This window comes from Corvus brachyrhynchos, unplaced genomic scaffold (assembly GCF_000691975.1).
Source record: "Corvus brachyrhynchos isolate BGI_N302 unplaced genomic scaffold, ASM69197v1 scaffold191, whole genome shotgun sequence".
Classification (NCBI taxonomy): Eukaryota; Metazoa; Chordata; class Aves; order Passeriformes; family Corvidae; genus Corvus; species Corvus brachyrhynchos.
Window position 1 is genome coordinate 236,887 of NW_008236487.1, and position 16,700 is coordinate 253,586.

At 47.8% G+C, this 16,700-nt stretch overlaps 1 protein-coding gene across 8 annotated transcripts in view; it reads right to left on the reverse strand.

Annotated features, from left to right (window-relative positions):
- Positions 1–2,183: 2,183 nt before the first annotated feature.
- The window catches only part of LOC103624682 (sodium- and chloride-dependent betaine transporter), a 54,857-nt gene continuing 40,340 nt past the window's right edge, over positions 2,184–16,700 (reverse strand). For 5 of the 8 annotated variants that reach the window (XM_017726212.1, XM_017726210.1, XM_017726209.1 and 2 more), the window contains 2 exons: positions 16,093–16,263; positions 10,609–12,988 (listed from right to left, as the gene is read on the reverse strand). In XM_017726212.1, coding sequence (XP_017581701.1) covers positions 12,845–12,988; positions 16,093–16,263 — 315 coding nt within the window. In that variant the 3' untranslated portion in view covers positions 10,609–12,844. Of the gene's footprint in view, positions 2,273–10,608; positions 12,989–16,092; positions 16,264–16,700 lie in introns of those variants that run through there. The other 3 variants (XR_001859317.1, XR_001859318.1, XM_017726214.1) reach the window with 3 other exon arrangements.

Consider the following 16,700-nt stretch of genomic DNA (forward strand, 5'->3'; position numbering starts at 1 on the left):
AGTCCTTAATGAGCTTTGAGCTCATGTCCAGTCAAATCAACACCCTGCATGTCGTGGGTGTGGGGCGGGGGGGTCCCACAGCCCCTGGAAAATCACGTTTGCTGGGAGAGAAGAGGCTCCAAGGGCATGGGCACGAGGGAGGACAAAGCGAAAGGGCCTGATGCCAAAGAAGGGGGAGACAACAGGCAAGTGGGCTGTGAGGGGTTGGTTGAACCCATATTGCTGCAGCAGTTCCTGCAAGGATTTGTTAGTTCCTGCAAGGATCAAGTGCATTACTGGCTCTGGGTCAGACTTGTGGGGTGGAGGGGGCAGCCACAGGAAAGTGGATACTTCTTGTTTGAAGTGGCAGGTACCAACCATCAGCCAAGGAAAGGAGCCACATGTGAATAAGCAGTTGCTTAGTGTGTAAATCTTGTCATTGGCTCTAAAACAGTTTGTGCGTAACCTTTACTTCTCTTTCATTTTCCTTTCTGGGGCCCAACATAATTTCCATCCACTGGGATTAGAGAGAAGTCGCTCTCAAAAGCAGCATGGGGGAGCTGCCGACGCCGTGAGCATCACCTCGTTAGAGGCAGCATTGACAGAGAGGCAGGGGAAGGAGCCCAAGTGAGTTAAAACAAAGTTCTCCCCAGAGATGACACCTTAGCACTTCACCAGCTCCTCTCTTTGTGTTAAAGCAGAGCTAGGGGTGCTCAAAATAGTGACAAAAGTACATTTAGTGGCTTTCACTGCTGAGGAGACAACACAGTGCCCTGACTCCCCTCCTGCCCCCACACACAAGCAAGGGCTGGCTTCACCCCATTCATGACATTGCACCAGCTGCGTGGAGGCTCAGGTGCGCTGAGGGTACCAAGGTAACACCACATTTTTATTCCTTGCTATCAAAACTCACCTTCTTTAAAGGTTCCTCTGTGCCTTAGAGCAGGCAATCACACTGTAACCCACCACAGCTAACCCTGACACAGCTCATGAGCCAAAGCCCTTGCCCCATACAGATGGGAGGGAAAACAGCTGCCTCAGAGCTTTGTTGAGGTTGCTGCTTGTGGTGCCACCTACATCTGTGCTATTATCCTGCCAACAGGCTGTGTTTAAAGATCACATTTCAGACTAAGTGGTCACTAGAGGAGATTGGAGGAGGCAGTAAGACCCCCATCAGGCTTTTTTGGCCATTAAAGGAGAAAGACAGTGGTGCCAGAGAGGCTGGAAAGAAGGAAAATGGAGAAAGAACATTATTTTTACTGGGTAAACCCAGGGGGCTTTGAGAGCTGAGCGGCTCTCCAGCACACAGGCTGGAGGCATCCTGACAAAAAGGCATCCTCTCAGAGCTGAAGCAAATGCAGTGAGTGGCAATCCCTTCTGGAAGAAAGCTATGGGTCTGACAGAGCACCCTCATCCCTCTCAGGGAGTCTGTGTCCTCCACACCACTCTGGGAGTTTGAGTACCTCGTATTTAGCAGTTAATGAAGTTAAAAGAGAAGTAAACTACATCTGTCTCAGGAATCTTTCCTTTAGGCTCTTAGCTGGGATAAAAAATCAGCCAGTGAAAATGTGCTGCCTTTGCTCCCTAGGAAACCCATCCCGTATCTCTGCAATTGAGCACAGCCTGCACTGCCCAGGCCTGCAAGCACAGGGAGCATGCAGTGCTGAGGGTAATCAGCAGGGAAATCATTATCACCCACCACGCCATGCAGCACCGCTGGAATTGCTGCCAGCTGAGTCCTGCAGGAGCAAGATCAAATCCCTGCCTGATGAACTAAGGCTCACAGTGTCTTGGAGAGCTTTTCTTGTGGCAGTAGGGTTGAAGCTAGAAGATCTTTAAGGTCCTTTCCAGCCCAAACCATTCTATGATCCTGTGATGCAAGTCTTGGTGAAAGCAGAGCTGGCAGAGGCACGCTTCCCTGTCTCCTGGGAATTGTGCAGACACTGCCCTGGATGTGCTGGAGCCTGTAGGAGGATCAGCTCTCCCTTGTCTGCCGAGCTTGCTTTGCAGTTGCCACGGAGCCCAAGCCAGGTGAGGGCTTTTTGAAGGTAATGTTGTGTTACTGGGTCAGATTTGCTTTGGCCAAACCAACCAAATTAAAGGAGGTACCTGCAGGTAGTTTCAGAGGGGAGCCAGCAGCAAAGCCCCTGGCCTCCTTTTGTCAAAAAGAGTGGAACTTCAGCTATCAAGATATCGTAGCTCACCCTTTTCTGAGTCTGGCATTGGCCCATCCATCACTGTTCTCTCTCAGTCTTCAATCTCTCCTCAAGCCCAATTGCTGATGTGACACCTCCTAAAATAAAAAGACAGAGAGAGACATTAGCAATTTGCTTGCAGGGCAGGTGGAGATCTCAGGCCTGAGGGAAGCAGCCTGTTAAATGTGTTTTCACAGCTCTCCACAGAGTCCTGGCTGAGGAACACCTGAGAACTGCAGTGGGTCCGCTGGAAACACCATGTGCCATAGGCAGACTCCTTTCACTGGAAGCACAGCAAACCATCTCCCCACCTCATGCACTTCTGGTCTGGAAAGAAAACAGGCCAGAAAGTGACCATTTCCACTGAAGGGATAAAAACTGAATTTGAAAGCCACAAGTGTTTTCGTATCACATTTGTTGTGGTAGTTAGAGGCAGAAGCAGGCTGTGAGTATCAAAGGTGCTGGAGAGAAAGGCCTCTTACCATCAGTCTGAGCAATGCCTGCTTTTCCAGAAAAAAGGGAAGTAGGACGAAGAAAAGGAGAGAGTACATAGATATTTCATACTTGGCAAGAACTAGACATGGACTGGTAAGCCCAAATGAATTTGGGAACATGCCTTAGAAGAGAAGCAGAATTCATTTGAAAAGATGGGATTTGGAGCTGCTCTCTTGGTTGTTTTCCATGAACGTTCATGAGACTAAATTTTGATTCACCAGTGTGTTCTCAGAAAATGAGAGCTTGGCTGATAGACAAATACTCGCTGGCTTCAGTATTTGCATTCAAAGCATTTGGGCTGCCACCTCCAAAGCTTTTGGTGGCTTGGGAAATATCCAGCAAAAGAGCCCAACCCCACCATATAATCTGTGTGAGTAAACACAAGTGCAAAGAGTGTTTTCTGAATAACAGCTACTGGATGTGATGACAGTGGTGAAAGCAGCCAAATAATCAGGCTAGACATCTCTTAGTTTAAAATCCATTTGCAGAAATCATTAACACAATCATTGCAAAATAAGCAGAAGTATAATCACTCAGGGATAATTTGCAAAGAGGAATAGGGCTGCACTCACTGAAAAGAGCTGTTATGAGATATGAGGCTGCCTGGCTCTGACTAACCCACCACGTCCACCACCTCCAAAGAGAAGCAAAGCTGGCCAGCACAGCAGGGCTGGCAGGCACTGCTTTTTTGAGCCCAGTCTAAGGCATGGCCTCCTCCTCTGCAACCTCAGCAATCCTGCCAACCTGCAGTGGGGGCCAAGCTGGCTGGCCTCTTTCCTCTCTGAGCAGGCTCAGAGCTCAGGTCTGGTCTGACTCCTGACACCCAGGCCATCCTATCCTAAAGGGTGGCCGGTAGGGAATAGACAGGGAAAACGTGTGAGAGCAGGATAGGTAAGGTAGGACAATTCCTGTGCTCATTCCTCCCAGCGTTCACTCACAGGTGCTGTATGTGACTCCCAGCCCAGGTGGCCTGTTGAAAACCCCCCTTGTGGTGTCCAGAGTTTCTTTGTCACCAGTGGCTGGACTGTTAATACCATAATCCCCTGCCAGCCTCACTGACCTCTTCTCCCCAGGAAAACTGCCAGAATCTCTGCTACTCCTCATCTTGGCCATTCCTGGTCAAGTTGGGATGAGCCAGTCCTATGGCATGGAGAAAGGTCTTGCCCCCCACACTTACAGCTCTCCACAGGCTGCCAGCCATGTTTCCAGGGCACACAGCTTCTTTGAAATATCCTTTCCCTGGAAACCCGTCAAATACTTTTCACAGATAGTACTTTTATTTACAATTATCTTCAGCCACTGGTATTAAATCTGCATTTATGCCCCTTGTCCCTGCAGCTGCTAGGAGCCCTTAGGAACAATTTCATCTGGAGATGACTTGTTTCAAAGACTGGGCATTTTTAAATCTCTCCTGCTGTCAACAGCACAAACAAAACAGAACACAGTGAAGGAATAAAAATGTAAAAGAAATATGGCAAGAACAAAACTGAAAATAAGAACAAGAAAAGAAAAGGAATTTCCACCACTGGAGGAGATGAAAAGTGACCTGCCAAAGAAAAACAGATTGGGTTGGAGTGCTTTTGTTCAGTGCATGCCTATTCATTTTCTTTCCCCTGGAATACTCCGGAAACAGGGAGAACTAGTGAGATAATGTCACTGGATATTCTGGCAGTAAGACTTTGTCAGCTGTGAAACAGCCAAGTTCTGTTAAGCTCAGTGGTTTTTGTGTTGTTTGTCCTGTGCACCTTACCATAATTCATGTGGTTGAGAAACACCTGGGAGAAAAACTTCCTCTGCTAAAGATTTGTCAGCACTGAGATTTCGGTCAGCAGAAAAGACCTGAAGGACCAAGAGTTGCCCAGCACAAAATGAAGAAGATCAATCTGACAAGTCCTGAGATGTCTTATGGGAGGAGGGGGATATTAGGTAGCAGAGAAAGAAAAGGCCACTAAAATAAAATCCATGCATTTAAAGATGCCTCCATGTAATTTTCCATATTCTTTCTTTTGATGAAGAGCCTTCACCTCCAGTTTGTGTGGGTAAAGTATTTCCAGGTGTGTGACCATTTTTTCCATTTGGCTGAAATAAATAAGGCTGTATACATGGATGTTTCTGAGAGAAGAGAAGCACACTGCCCCACACATTATCGTGTCTGTGGCTTTTGCCAACAGCTAAAGCCCAGTGAAAGCTCAGCCCTCTGCACCGTGACATCTCCTTCTCCAGGCACAGCACAGCTGGAGGTGGTGCTTGAGGTGGTTCCTGTGGGTAGCCCAGCCCACTCTTCTGGTAGGGCTGACACCTGCAGCATCTCACTGCGATGCAGATTCAGTTTCCCGCTGGGCAAAGCCAGACCTGAGTTGCCCTTCCAAAGCATGAGGTTTAATCACCAGTACCCACCTCCCAGCAGCTGCCAGCAAGCTCCCAAGCTGATTGCTGGTGGGTCTCTAAGTACTGGTGACAGTAAGGCACCTGCTTTCAGCTTTCTCCAGACATGTTCCAAAGGCTGGAGTCCCCAGAGTACGAGCATGCCTTAGGTCCAGGTGACACAGGGACATGGAGGTTCCTGGGTGGCCCCAGGGGCCATGTACCACCGGTGTCCCTGGTGTGATTTGGGAGCAGATTTTAAGTGTGGCAGTCTCCCCTCACCCCCTTCTCCCCAGCTATCTTCCCTGCCACAGGGGTGTTTGAGTGACACTGGGTGTGCTCTGTCCCTGTGACATGCCCAGCAAGCATCAAGGAGCACAAGGCCCTGGGAACCAGAAAGTGAGAGCTATCATGGACACCAGCCACGGGATTTCTGCAGGGAGGATTCCTGGCAGGACCTGTGTAACAGCCGTACCTACCCACTGCAGGGTGTTCTCTTAGGTCGTGTCTACCCAACCAGTGTTGCCCATCTAAATCAAAACAAATTAGGCTAAATTAAACCAGAGCAGCCCACTTTGAAGCATGATTATTCCAGCTTAAAGTCCATTTGGGTAATAAGTGGACATAGTCACATTGATGAAAGTGTGCCTGTGCCTGCAGGCTGTTTTGATAAATGTAGTTAAAACAACCTGATCATCTTTCTGTCAGTGAAACTGCAAGAGACTCACAAGGGACTGGAAAGATTTAGCTCTATTGCTTCTAATCCATCAAAAACAGTGTGAACAGTAATGCCATGTTCAGCTTAGCTCAAACTTGATCCTGATGGACTTAATATAAATTAAAATTAGCGTGAATGGAACATAAATAGAAGTGTCTTCACATACTTTGGAAGATTTAACTGAAATCACATACTCTGTGAAACCAACCTAACTTTAAAGTATATGTGTCCCTAGGTCTAGTTACATCATTGGTGTAGCTCTTATGATTTTTTTTCCCTCTTTATTAAGAGGCTTATGCTAATAAAAGCTCTGAGGTAGATGCTTTAAATCAGCATAAATACAGTTATACTGATGGAGCTTATGCCACTTCCCAATAGAACAGTATGGCCATGCTTTCCTACAGGGAGAAGCCTTATTGCACAGCTGTGTTTGACCTCAAAAGCTCAGGGGTGTGGGAAAAGTGTGATAGATGTGGAGGAAAAAGAGGACAGTATGAGATGGAAATCAGGGTTACTGACAGAGGCAGTATAACCACTGTCTACCACAGGTGTTCCATCATGATAAGGACACAGGCCTTGGAGATAAGGAAGAGCAAAGGCCTGGCTCCTCTGTGAAGTGCCACACAGGGGCAACCTCATTTATTACTGCATCGGAAGGGACGGAGCCTCCACTGTGAGGGGAAATACCTCCAGCCTGCAGCCTTGCTGCTGCTTGGCTGTGTGGTGCACACACCCAGAACCAGCCTCTGTCTGCAGCAATCAAGTTTCACACACCCCCACCCTCCAGGGAAATTGCATCTATCGATAGGATTGGGTGGTGGGAAATTGCTTTGCCATCGCTCGATGTGTCCTACATCAGCCTGCCCGAGGGACTCTGGCCAGAACAACCAGAAGGTGCAGCTGACACCTCTGCCCACGGTCACTAAAACACCCTTCTCTTCCTTCCAGAGAGGGAAGAAATTTTGGAAAGCTTTACCAAGATTACAGATTACCTCTACTTGTAAGTCCAGAGCCTCACAAACTCAAGATGCTGACAGCAACACACTTACCACCAGCCTCTGCCACAATGTCACAGTAGTGATGTCATTAAGACAAAACCTACCAAAGCACAATTCTCCCCCAGATGCCCTAACACACACACGCCCATGTGGAGACACTGATGTGAGATGTTCTGTACCTCTAACTTCCCAAAAGGGATCAGCCCCCTTTCACCTTTCTCCTCTTCACATGAAACCTCACAGGTACCCCAAGGCCAAACAGCAAAGGCTTTGCTGCTCCCTCCCTTGACCACAGAAACAGGAAAGTGAGCCTGAGCTCTAAAACTCCCAAATACAAGGGAAATGCCACCCCCTGTCTAGTACTGCAAAAGAAGCTGGAGTGGGGGTCATAGTAAAAAAAATTTCAGGCACCAAATAACTTTTGAAATCTAATTGCAGCAGGTAACCCATAAAAAGAAAAAAAAATCAATTCCTGTTATTTTCTCAGCTTAAATACTGTAAAGTGAATATGTTCTGAACGTGTTCAAATATCCTTCACCCACAGGCTCTGAAAAAACTAACTGTGCCTGACCACACTGCGTGCCTATGTGGAGATACAGACTCCCATGCTTGGGCTCCTGGACAAGGGGGTTTATAGGACGGGACAACTGGAGGCTGCTCCTTAGCTTCTGTTTTACTTGGCTGGTAATTTATGCTTTGACTAAGGTGTAAAACAGGTGTAAAGCTGAGCCCCGAAAAAGCATTTTGAGGTGGGAGAGCCTGGTGTTGGTGATGAGAGATAGACACACCCAGGGAAGAACTGGACAGGGCACAAAGAGAGAACCCCACCACCATCTCCCTGTTCCTTGACTGATGAATGCATCACACCAGTGCCAAGGGGAGCCACAGTCACCTAGCCTGGCTGGGGAGTTCACACCTCATCCAAAAGCACTGCACAAGAAACTAACACTGCCTGGGCATGATTTCCCCAAAATTCTGAACCAGGCCAGTTCCCATTGCCAGGCTGCCTCCCACCATCCCAGCTAACCCAGGGCTACGGATTTACACTGCTGTGCCTTGCCACTGGCGGGATTTCTCTTCAGCAGCTCCTGGACCCACTTGCATGCTGCTTGGAGCACTCCAGCATAAAGACCCCTGCTTCGGGAGAGCCTGATGAAGAAACACCAGCTCCAGCTCTCAGGTCATCCTCACTTCAAAGCTAGAATGTGGGGAGGAAGCTCCTGTTACAGCGATGGCCCTTCTCCAGGATATGTGAAAGTGACAGGTTGCTTTTATGCTTGAGGGAAGTTTTATTTCTCTGTGAGAAAAAGAAGATTATTTCATGTCCTGTTGAAATACGAGGTCCAGAAAGGCACCAGATGGTCTGTAATGTCTCATCCTCCTCCAGAGACCACTGTCTACACCATGGTACAACAAAAGCTGCACACTTGATAAAGCATGTTTTGGAAAAGTTTAGTGGCCACTGGCAGATAACGATTGAGTGTAAGTATGCCTCTGGTCCAAACCAGCCATCCTAGTCCAGAGCTCCCATCCTGGCTGTCACCCAGGCTGGGCAGGAAACTATTCTACAGCCTGTAAAAAAAACCAAAACGAAACAGGAGAAAAAAATCAAAAAGCCATTTTACAGAATGGTCTTGGCATGTCACGAAAACCAAGACAGGATGGAATTGCCCACAACTGGCTTTGTACACACATTGAAAGCATTTCTCCCTGGGAATCCCTTTCCTTTCCACATAGCTTTCCAAGCTCAGGCTTGACAAACCAGAACAGGCAGCTCTGAAAATACATGTCCTCCTTTGCAGCTGTGGGTCAGGGATGCAAACCAGAGCCAGGATCATGCTCCAAAAGCAGTTGAGGGGGCAGGGCTTATTGTGGGCTTTAAAAACAGCACAAAGCAAAACACCCTCCACACTGTCCATCCATGCACTGTTAAGACACATTGCTTCTCTTCCCCTGGCAGGTTCAGGAGTAAAGTCCTTCACTTTAATGTCCCAGCCCTTCCCTGCAGCCTTGCACAGAGAACTGGACAGCAGCACATGCACATCTCTTCAGCCTCTCGAGTCTTAAATTTTAATTTTTGAAGAAGTTATTTTATCTTCTCCTTTGATGAACATTACTCCCCTCTTACCCCATTCAACCACAATTTAGCTAATTATTAGAAGCTTACCATATGTAAGCACATGTAACCTGATAAAGCAAAGGACTTCAAGAAGACCTGATGACTGCTATATGCCCTCGTGACTGCTGACTGTCTCTTTCCCAGCCCTCATTTGCTGTGCAACCAAGTCACTTGGCTCACGTCTCTTATTTCCACCTGTGCAAGGCCCACCTCTCCTCAAGATGGGGGAAGCATCTCAGCAAACCCCTCCTGCCACACACCAGGGAAGCAAAATCTCAGGGAAGTCTCCAGGTTCCAGCACAAACCACACAACCACTGCAGAATACCCATAACTCACACAAAACAAACACAGCCTAAGGTCTGAGAAACCCCTATTCTTCTAAGAGTTTTCATTTCCTCCGGTTCAGTCCTTACTGCCCTTTTTCTTCTTCCGACCCTTGGCAAGCTGTGTACCTGCACAGGGGAAATCAAGAGCTTTGCTCAGGATGGAGCAGTGGTTCCAGTCCTTGGCAGCTAGCCCCTGCACCAGGGCTGTGGTGGGCACGGCTTCTCTCCAGCCCAAAAGCTAAGGCGAGGGCTGGAGGGAGGGCATGGCTGCACCTCCAGCTTGTTGGAAGCTACAGCAGGTCACTGTCCTTCGCCGTGATCACCTGGGACAGGAGAACGTTTGAGAGCCAAGGAGAAATCCCACTGCAATTCTCCTCCCTCCAAAAATCAATGTTGAGGGTTGAAGTCACAAAACTTGAAGAGATCCTGGTGATTGATATTTGATGGTTTTATCTTTCTTTCTTCAAATTTTGTCCAGTACAAGTTTTCAATGACCGTTTCCTTCTTTTTTTACCATTTGTCATTGTCAAAGGAAGAAGGGAGAGAAGGCCGAAGTGGGAAGGAACAGGAATAACAGGATGGAAAAAGATAATACAAGACCTTTTGGCTTGATTTCTTTTTTAACAAACTATGTTCCTGTCTTTCCTTCTGGAGAGAGGGGTGAAAATGACCTTTTTATGAAGAAAAAAAACCCCATCAAAACCAGAACAATAAATGAACTGGAAACCCAGAAATGGTAGTTAGGTGTTCACAGGTGTCTGTCCTTTCTTCTGTATACAGTGTTTTAATTCCAGCTGGGAGGAGCAGCACAGTATGGCCACCTTGTACCTTTTCTTGGACTCCAAATGCATCGTGTCTTGGCACGTTATCAACAATTACGGGGGAAAAAAAATAAATCTCTCCCTCCTCTCCATACCAGCCATTCAGTAGTGTATTCCTGGTGTGTGCAGGACAGGAGCAGTTTCCCATCAGACTCAGAGGTGCCCGATTCCAGGGGTTGATGGAGACCTGTCAGACCTGTCACATGCATGCAGCAATGCCTGAGATATTTGTGTAAATTTAACAAACCACTACTTGGTCTCTAATTGTGCTGGGGGTCTCACAGCAAAAAACAGCCACTGGTGGCATTTTCCCCTGTTCCCTCAGCTGGATGTATGCGGGTGTTTTTAGTTTTTAAAGGAAAGGGAATTAAATGACACTGGGTCACTGAGCTTTGACTTAAAATTCCTGAAACTTTGTCAATTCCATCCAAAGAAACTGGATTAATTTCCTGATCCTGGGAATTCTATGATTGCTTTCAATGGACACAGCAATCTCTGTGTCTGTTGAAAAAAATCCTCTGGCTTTATTAAAGTAAGTTGCTTCCTGGCAGAGGTGGGACGCTATTGTCAGAATATACATAAGGAACAGAGGAACAAGTTCATGTAGTGTTTATTTTCAATAACACGGCCCCACATTTGTGTTCCAAACCGAAAAGTTGTTTCTGTCTAGGACTTTTGTGGTGTTACTCAACTGCCTCAGAAAAAGAAGTGAACACATCTCCACAACTTCTCTGACAGCACCACACTACCTTACATCTCAAAGGCATGGCAGCAGGAGCAAAGGGGCTAAATGTCCTACCAAGGATTGTGCAAGAACCAAGACTGGGAGGGAGCTGCTTGTCCCACCAAATCATGAGCAACACTGGTGGGAGGGAGAGGAAAAATCATCAAACTACTTACCATGAGGCCTGACTGCAAGCCTCTGGGTGCTAAGCTCTTCCCACAGTATTTGCAGCATGACATCCAGCTCTTTAAAAAAATGAAAATACAATAAATGGTGTCCTATGTGGTGCTGCAGTCCTTTGCAGGGAATGTGAATGAGGTTTGCCAGCTTTCTCCACCTTCCACAGTAAAACATTTCCAATCAACTGATAATGTCCCAGAGAGGTACAAATTCTGGTACTTGACTTTCAGCGTTCATTTCACCAGCAGTTTGCAGTTTTTCGTTTTTAAAGGAAAGGAAATTAAACGGGGAAAAGATTGCCCTATGCTAATTCTCCAGTTAAACTCAGAGGAAGCTGCAGCAGATAAGGTTCCCATAGCAATTGGAATAGGTACCGAGCCACGCAGATGAGGCCCGATTTCCCCCCTTGCTTTCAGCGCCGGTCGTTTATCTCCACACAGCACGGGGAAAAGCAATTACTTGGAACAAGGAACAAGGGAAAGGAACCTGTGGCATCTGTGATTCATTTTGATGGCCATTCTCTGGCGTGGTTGGATGCACCAATATTGCAGCACAGCCGTGCGCCAGCACGTGTACCCTTGACCGCAGCAGAGCTCCTGGGGTGCATGCTGCCACTGGCTTTTCTGGTGGGTTTAGCTGTGAAATTTTGACAGGCATTGAAGCAGGATTTGGCAGAGAGCTTTACAGCCCCAGCCTCCACAGGACAGAGTCATCTGGCATTGCACCAAACCCCGCATCCAAACACAATTCCTCCCACCCATCACATCACATTTTTGACTACCCTGGCAACAACCAACCTTTAATTTGACAAAATCTGCTTCCAATGAACCCATCTTACCTATTAATTTTGCTTTATCTTGCCTGAGCTGATGATTGTTGCGCCTGATTATGTCTTCCTTGTCCCCTGAGCAGTCATCTGCAGCAAAGCCAAGGGAGTGCAATCATTCTCCCACCCTCTTCCCAAAGCTACTCTGCAGCACAGGATCAGGCCTATCAACTCCTTCATTAATTCCTCTACAAAATGCCCCAGCAGTGCAGTTAAATCTGTGGGCGTGCAGTCCTCAGGGTCTCATTTTCCCAGCTGTGCTGCAGCTCTTTTTTTTTTTACCAACTGCTCTGGGACTTTTCTTGCACTCCATGAATTTTCTGAAAGAATTGTCAAATATTCATCGGTTTCACTCTCGGATGCGTTTTCACTGGGCCGTGTAGTTTTGACCAACATCTAGTCCCCTAGATAGTTATTCCTTACCCCCTTTTCCAGACTGAGACTGCCTTGAGATCCATCATCATCAACTACGATGGCGTTGAGCACTCTGTCACTCCTTTCCCTTCCAGTGACAGCTGACGCTGTAACTACTGACACTGCAGCCTCCTTTTATCATTGGCTATGATATGTTCCTGGCTCTCTCTCCCTTGCACATAGGTCACCTAGCAATGCACTTTCCTTTGTCATCCTCCAGCTTCTTATGAACTACTGAACCAACTTACTTATTTCCTGTGCCAATGCCCCATCATTTTGTGCTTTTGCACCCCTAACTTGGTTCCTTCACACCTTTAATCTCTGCTCTCCTTCACCACTCTCACCACTGTGGTTTCTTTTCCTCCTCCCAACAAGAATACACTTTTTTTTCCCCTTTTTTCTTTTTTTGCTACAATGTTGTTTTTCTCTTCCTAACCTGTGTCAGTACTGAAGGGCACTTCTGACAAAAGTGTGCTGCACTCTCCACAGCTGCTGACGAGAAGAGTTGTCCCCAAGGTGTAAAAGAAATGCTGTTCCCAGTGGGTGCAACCAGCTGTCTGGAAGGAGAGGGTGTCCCAGATGCTTCTGTCACAGATGTGAAGGAATGAAGGGAAGAGAAAAGAAACCACTTTGGGAAGCAGAGAGCAAATCAGTCTGGGTTATGGAGGAAACATCCCAGATGCCTTAGAAGTGGGTTTCTCTCTCTGTGATGATCACCTCCTGGACCGGAGGAGACCATCCCTCGCGCCTCAGCTCTGACGGCCCCGCCACGTGCCGCTTCTTCGGCTGCGGCAGGTCCTCCGCCGGGGAAATCAGCTGCTTCAGTCGCTGCGGAGAGGAAGGCGCTGTTAATTAAGCTGATGAGCAAACTGACAGGCAATAGTGATCCACAACCATTGCCGGGGGCAAAGGCATCTAGAGAGCCAATGCTCCCAGCTCCCTGTTCCTCTCCTGCCGAACGGCCGTGAAACAGAGAAGGAGAGCAGCTTTGCTTCGCCTGCTCTCTGACAATTATTCTGCCCCTGAGCTCAAATCTGGGCTGTGGACTGATAATCTGATGTACAGTGCTCCTCACAGACCTGCTGCTGTGAGGGAGGATGCCAGCAGTTAGCACCACAGACATTGTCTGTGGCAATGGGAAAAACACCATAAAGCATTGCTTTTCCTATACCAAGTAACTTTCCCTTGATTTTGGTGGGAGCTGTGAAGCCTTTCAAACGGACTGATCATCAGATGCTGGGCATCTCCTGCTATGATCCAAAGCAGGGTGGCAGGCGATACCTACCTCAGTGGCATTTCCCAGGTAAAGCAGTCCCTCTGCAGACTGGCTCCTGCCCCAGACCATCCTCAGCTCCCCTCTTCCAGTCAGCCAGACTGTGCTGGTGAAGGCAGGGCTTGTGGGCTTGTGAGGCAGCTGCCTGCCCTTAGTTCCCTCTGTCCTGTGCAATGCAGAATGCTACAGGCTGCTCCGCACACATGTATGCAGTGTTGTGACAACTTTGGGGAGTTTATTCTTAAAAAATGAAAATATCTTTGACCTCTTCAGCAAAAAATGCTGGTTCTCAGCGACAGCTGCAGTGAATTTCTGCTCTTCTTCATCCCATTTTTTAAGTCACTCTGGTGCCACACAACTTCCTGAGCTCCTGGTTTCCTCCCAAAGCCTAGTAACGATGTCCTGCAGCTACCTGCCAGCTCCATGGGACAGCCTATCATTTCCCAGCTGAAACCTGACTTTCACAGTTACTAACTTTTTCCATCACAAGCTGTTCAGGACAGTGCATGCTCCTCCCATGCAGAGTGCATCACAAGCAGAGCATCCATGCTCCTTGGATTCATTTTAGTGCTCCCACTCCTTGTGAAGTGTCTGTCAGAATCACAGATTTTGTTCATTTATTCAAAACTATTTGCCCTGTGATTTCCAAAATTGACCTTGGTCTGCAGCTGTTCTGTGGGCACTTCATGGTGAGTTTTTAGTCTTTGGAGCTCGAGCTGTCTTAATCAGGCACATTAGGAACCAGCATTTGCATTTCTTGGTCAGTCAAGTGTAACAAGAGGAATCAGTTTGTTGCAGTGACTGATCATAATTACCAATTACAAACTTGCTTTCAGTGAATGGTCTGCAATATTCAAAGACTCTGTTCCTAGAAACATCTGTGTCAGGAAATTAATTCACTACAATTCTGGAGTGTGACCGGAAAAAGACAACAGGTACATCTTGAGAAAATTTGTTTTAAAAACAGGTACAGCTATCCCAGAAGGTATTTTGTGGCTGGCTTTGATTCTCCCCTGAATCAACCCAGGTTTAGCAGCCAATACCTTCCCACACACCTGAACCGCATCCTTGGAAATTTCTTCATCCTAATGTAGCTGAGGAGTCCCTGGAAATGTCAATTAATAGAATGTAAACAAGGACAAACTGAAAACCCCTTGATCAAAACAGGCCAAATCAATTCCTCAGGTGTGCTCTACAATGAGCATTAACACTCTTCACAGCAGCATTTCGGTCCAAGGGCTTGAAGCACTTGGCCCCTGGTGAGAGATAGTGCTTGTTTAGCAGGCAGGACATGTGGGCAATTACTTCTCTGACAGCTCCAAGGCCTCATTTAGACATAAAAAGCTTCTGAGCTGTGGGGAGTCAGACATGTCAGCCACCCCGTCAAACTCTTCAAACCAGCCATGCATCATCACTAAATGGCCCAGAGCACAGGAAAATGCTGTAGGAGGTGGAACTCGAGGTGTGAACTTGGAGCAAATCATACCACAGCACCCTGGATTCCCCTGCAGTTCCTCATGTTGGGAAGTGTACACCTTCCAGCTCCCTTCCAGACTCATAATCTCTTCATGTCTGCCAACAGCAACCAGGAGGCCAAAGGGTCAAAGGCAGCTAAACAGGAACTATTTTAGTGCAAAATTCTTCTTCTCTGGCCTCCTGCCTGCATGGCTTATGCCTCTGTCAGTGTTCCACTGAAGACTTCAGTCGCTACCAGTCCCATCTGGACCTTGTTCTGTATCTTTTCCTGAGCCTCAGAACAGCATTAGCCCCCTCTGCCACAACTCCTGCCTCTCCCTATTAAGATTCTTATTTCCAGTCAGTAAACAGGAGCCACTGTGAGCACAGATTCACCTTCCCTGAGACAATGGAACAAATGAAGACTACCTGTACCCAGCCCACCCCTGGATGTGTTGGCAATGCAGGGCCCTCCTCTCCATGAGCCCACCATGTGACTGTCACACCTACACCACAGCCACAGGGATGCTCTCATCCCCTGTTCACCTCCTCCCTCTGCCCACCCCACCCTCCAACCAGCTGCAGTGAGAATGGGGAAGGACCAGAAGAGAAATTGTGTAGAAATTTAGATGTACTGTACATCACTCAGGTGTTTCTTCATGGGTCAGGTGAGGTGTCATCTCCATGGTACCATCTCCCTAGATACAGTTCTTCCTAGGACAAGGACAAAGATGTCTACAGTGAAAGAGGACAGGCTCGGGCATGGCACAGGGTAGAGCCTTACAGCTCTGTGAGCACATCCTCTTTAGTAACTATGGGTAATTTCTTTTTTGAAAATAACATGGTCCTGACCCAGGGCTACAAGAGACAAGAAGTAAAGGCAAAACAGAACCTGTTTTTGCACTTGGTTTGCATTGGTATCTACTGCATATATACTACATATATGTCCATATATTGCACTGCGCATGATGGTGCAACACCACACAGAAGACTGCACATCTGATGATCAGCCTGGGAGCTGTGCTGAGACCCTCCCAGCTCTCCCAACTGCCAACGAGAGCTACAGAGCATTCTGGGGAGGGGCCACTCTCACCAGCCCTTGCCTTCTCAGAGGAGAAATGTGCCAGGTACCTCCTCCCTGGGGCTCATCCTGAACCATCTGTGGGAGCAACAGCAACACGCCCAGTGACCACAATCTCAGTACCTGTTTCAGGGGTCCTTTGGTTTTCAGAAGGATGAAGATGGCATAGAGAGGAATACAGACCATGGAAGAGAGTGCCATCAGCCAGCCTACCACGTAGCCCCAGGGTGGGTACTCGTAGGAATTGTTGTATTTCAAGGGTGTGTACTTGATCAGGGAAAACAGGAAGACGCCCTGGGGAGCAGAAAACACAAACATAAGGAGAGCCAAGGGGCAGTGAGGCCCGGCAGCCTGGCCACCCTGCATGGACTGGCTGCCCTGCAAGGGTGGCAAGGGTGTTCTGCCTTGCATGAGCCAGCAGGGACCTTGCTGGCTGCAGAGAGCAGAGCCTGGTGCATGCTGGCTGCACGAGGAGTTCTCAGAGCCAGGGCCAGGCATCTCTGCAGTGTAAAGCCTTCAGGCTTCTGCAGAGTTCAAATAAGCGAAGTTGGAAGCAGCATTGAGGGTCCAGCAACATTGAGATAGCAATTTATTCATATCAAAGACAAGAATTTTTGTTCTTCCTGGCAGAAAGACTTCAGAAGAACCACACAGGCACAGATTTACCCCTCCTGGGGCTCTCTAGCTACAGAGCTCTCAGACAATTTGGGCTGGTTTAAAAATTTCCAAAT